General features: G+C 42.2%; 1 protein-coding gene across 1 annotated transcript; it reads right to left on the bottom strand.

Moving 5' to 3' along the window:
• Positions 1 to 755: 755 nt before the first annotated feature.
• Positions 756 to 3,382, bottom strand: LOC139457713 (uncharacterized). Its single transcript, XM_071239067.1, has one exon. The coding sequence runs from the start codon at positions 3,285 to 3,287 to the stop codon at positions 1,644 to 1,646; it is 1,644 nt and encodes a 547-aa protein (XP_071095168.1). The 5' UTR covers positions 3,288 to 3,382; the 3' UTR covers positions 756 to 1,643.
• Positions 3,383 to 4,494: the final 1,112 nt, after the last annotated feature.

Consider the following 4,494-nt stretch of genomic DNA (forward strand, 5'->3'; position numbering starts at 1 on the left):
TTGATTCACCCACTGACCTTGATTCACCCACTGACCTTGATTCACCCACTGACGTTAGTTCACCCACTGACCTTAATTCACCCACTGACCTTGATTCACCCACTGACTTTGATTCACCCACTGACCTTGATTCATCCACTGACGTTAGTTCACCCACTGACCTTGATTCACCCACTGACGTTAGTTCACCCACTGACCTTGATTCATCCACTGACGTTAGTTCACCCACTGACTTTGATTCACCCACTGACGTTAATTCACCCACTGACCTTGATTCACCCACTGACCTTGATTCACCCACTGACCTTGATTCACCCACTGACGTTAGTTCACCCACTGACGTTAGTTCACCCACTGACCTTGATTCACCCACTGACGTTAGTTCACCCACTGACTTTGATTCACCCACTGACCTTAATTCACCCACTGACCTTGATTCACCCACTGACCTTGATTCACCCACTGACGTTAGTTCACCCACTGACCTCGGTTCACACCTTAATCTTGAAATGGTTTGACACCAGCATGCATCAACAGGTGATTGCATAGGCCCTGGAATGAAACACAAACCTCACCACAGATTGTACAGTTATGTTTTGAAGATGCCAAATCTGTGTCTTTGCTAAATGCTTCTGCAACATTCCTGGAGAACTAAAACTCAACTCACATTTGTAACAACATGGGCAGTTTCAAGAGTTTCCTTACTGAACTCACTAATTTTAGACAAGTGGAGTGAATTGATTGTAGAGGATGGGTCTGCAAATCGAAACTGATATGTGTCTCTGTTTTGTTTCACAAAAGATCTTAGGCTGACTCTGTGGAATTTCAATGAATGCTTAAACAATAGTTCTTTTGAAGTGAAATTCAACCGACACTTGTCACAACTTCGGGCAGTCTGTGGAGCTTTGTAACATGTGTCCTCAGTTGAGTCATCACTGACTTCAGACAAAGGGCGCATGCTGGCTCTAGCTGAGGGGTCTGTATGGAGGAGCTGATGCAAATCCTGACTTCCATTTTGGTTAAACCTATGGCCACATGCAGTCCTGGCACATAAAGAATCCTCCCCTGGACATGACATCTCTTCCTGGCATTGTGAATCCCAAATCACTTTTGCTTCCATTGTCATCAACCAATGTTGATTGTCTCTCTGTCAGTACCTGAAATGGGTACAGCTTGTTAATATTTCCTTGATGGAATTTGCAGTGATTTCTTGGTAATTGTTTTCGTTATGTATTTTCTTTTTATTTGCTTTTTAAATTTCATCAATAAAAGTAACATTTGCCCTGGCATATTCACCTTGATTCCGAATCAAGTCCTCAGAAGAAATAGTTTGCTCTTTCACTTAACACATCTTGTCAATTCATTCAAGCATTGATGTTTTAGTTTCCTCCGATGAAATATGTTGCTGTGGCACTTAACAGGATATGTCCTTCAAGCCTGGTGATTTCATACTTTGTTTGAGTGCCTCTTCTGTTTTGAGAAGTAATTCATGAACTGGTACTGAATTGTTATCAGGAAATGTCTTTTTATCTAACAAGTCTTCCCTTCCCATCCTCCTGAACTGTTCACTAGTTCTACCACATTCTGTGTTTCAAGTGATTTCCAGAATGGTTCCATTTGCAGCAGCACCATTTACATAACTTTCAAGTTCTATCTGCACACCAGTTTCCTGATGTAAAACTGTCATCCCATCCATCAGATGTTGCTTCAGAAGTGTCCAGCAATGACCTGGTGCCATGTGGTAACTCTCCACAACGAATCTTGTCTGATACTCTCATTGTATCATAATCAGACAGATCTATCTCAAAGTCTTCACAGGATTCATCAGGTTCTATAACAAATACATCATCACTGTCTGGTTCATCAGGTCTAGCTATGGCTTCCATCAGAACTTGTTTCTCATCGTCCGACTCCTCTCGCATCACGGAGGAGCCAACCCAACCCTTTTCTGATTTAATATCAGTGATACCTAATTCCTCTATTTCAGAATCACTGTCTGAGACAACAATGATGCATGAGTCCTCACTCTCCTTGGAATCATAGTGTTCACCATGGGGATCTGCTTCAGGGGTGTTGTGTGTAACTTGAATGTTTTCTTGACCAGCATAGCAGTCATCAAGGACTGAAGTCAAAGGAACATCATTTGCAGATACTTCTGGACACCCTGTTAGACAAGAGGCTTTCTGTTGCTTTCTGGGAGTTGAAGTCTGGCCTTTGGCATGACATGCCAGTGCACTGACCTGTAGACCACCCATGCACCCTGAATATTCTTTGAAGCTGGATGTTTTACTTATCAAATCATTGCCGAGCATCTGTTGTGTGGTTCCTTTCAGATCACATGTTTGACTGGGATGCAGAGGCTGTGATACTTTTGAACCACGCTCCAGTTCTGAATGTGAACTTGTTACTGCTGTTAGAAGATGGCAGGTTTTCACTGTGGAACCTTCAAGGCTGCCTAACTTCCAATTCTGGCAGTGATCTAAATTTTGTACAGAACACTGCTGGCCATGGTGGCAATTTTGAAGCATGCCATGTAACATTTCAGAAGCAGCATCAAATACTGAAAGGGATTTCAATTCTTTATGCTTCTCCATCAAGGATTCTTGTATCAAGTCCTCACGCCCACACGACAGTTGCATGATCTGCTCACTTACATTCCGTTTCACTGGACCTGATTGGTTCATCTTGGTGTCAGGTGGTATCAAGGGGCTTTCAGTTCCATGTGCATGTGACACGTCCTCTGTTCTAGGGTTGATGAGGATCCATTGTTCCGGAGATGAATCATCACCCACAGATGACAACATTGCGCCAGCTGGCATGATACCTGGAGGAAAGTGCTGCTTGACTTCATGCTCTTTCATTCCTTCTCCAAATGGTCTGTCGGTGACTTTCTCAATGGGTGTTAAACGTTTCTCACTTTTATACATTTTCCTTTTTGGTGGTATAGTAAGTTCAAACCAGTCACTTCTTGGAAGGATTTCTTCATGTTTCTGATCAGATGTCACCAAACCTTCTGATGTCTTCCTAGCAGACTGAACAGAGCCTGACTGTTTCTTTCGTTTCCTCTTCTGTCTGTCTTTGCCACGAACATTTTTCACTCTCTTCAGTGGCTCGCCTTGAACAGGTATGGCCTTACTTTCTTGAGCCCCACTGTCAAGATCAATAAGTAGGTACTTGCCCCTTTGCTTGTAAAAGTCATCACCATGAACTGTGCCAAATTCTGAGTCGGAACAACTGCTGTCCCAATTGTCCTCAATTGCCCAGTGGGTTTCAGCAAAACTGGCCATAGCAGGACGCAAGGACCAGCAATTTTAAGTAGCTTTCTGTCCAAATGTATAAATCACATAAACAAGAAACCAGTTGGCTTCCAACCACTGTGTCAATCTCTGTATTTGTGGTAAGAATTGAAAGTGTTTTTAATGAATTACTGCGATCCTTGGAAGGTTCACCACTGCTGATACACTGCAGCATATCACTGAGGCCTTTCACTGTGTAGACGAAGCCAGGGTTGACGTCAACTGGACTTCTTTGTTGGTTGTGGAGTTAGCTTTGGTTTAAACTTCTGCCCTGTTGACAACAGATTGGCAAAACTTGACACAGATCTGAATATACCTCGGAATATTCTTAACGAATCACTATGACTGGACTTGTCAAAGAAATCACATCCTGTTTCACACTACATGAGACAGGTCGAGGTCTTGTTTTCGACCCTTTGCGTGCTGTTTTGACTTCAGATAGATTCTAGCTTCTGAACCAAGGGTGGAGGAAGGTGTGTCAGTCACTCATCTTCATCTCATATTGTCAAGCACCTGTAATGACATAATTCAGAGCCATGAAGGTAGATGTATTGTATAATATTAGATAGCTATGACATAAATCGCAAAGACAATGAAAAACGAGGCATGGTTTATTTCATGATAAAACATGTTCTACTATGACATCATTTCTGGAGATTGAAACATATGCCTGCAAATTCATGACGTTGTCAATTAAACGATGTCATGTTTGAGAGGGTAGCTAGTTGTTCCCCTAAGATGTAGCTGGGCAACACAATAGCTAAACGTTCGCATTAAAAAGTGGGAGATATGGCAATCTGAATTGGGAGAAAAAGTACAGAGAATATCAAATATAACCCCTATTCATGAAATGAACTTTCTTAAATAAAAAACAATATTGTACCACAGTATTGTAGCTCAAGCTTTAAAAAAGTTGCTGGCAGACTTGATGCTTAAACATACATGCTTTACGGGTAATAACACCATGCTAGGGAGCAGTCAATGTAAACATACATGCGTTACGGGTAATAACACCACGCTAGGGAGCAGTCGATGTTAACATACATGGTTTACTGGTAATAACACCACGCTAGGGACCCGCGATGTAAACATACATGGTTTACGGTTAATAACCCTACGCTAGGGACCAGTCGATGTAAACATACATGGTTTACGGTTAATAACCCTACGCTAGGGAGCAGTCGATGTAAACATACAT

Source organism: Haliotis cracherodii, unplaced genomic scaffold (assembly GCF_022045235.1).
Source record: "Haliotis cracherodii isolate W230 unplaced genomic scaffold, xgHalCrac1.p SCAF_12, whole genome shotgun sequence".
Lineage (NCBI taxonomy): Eukaryota > Metazoa > Mollusca > Gastropoda > Lepetellida > Haliotidae > Haliotis > Haliotis cracherodii.

Bases quoted from the DNA above. Each gene is read 5' to 3' on its own strand.
- LOC139457713 (XM_071239067.1), bottom strand. From the start codon at position 3,287: ATGGCCAGTTTTGCTGAAACCCACTGGGCAATTGAGGACAATTGGGAC.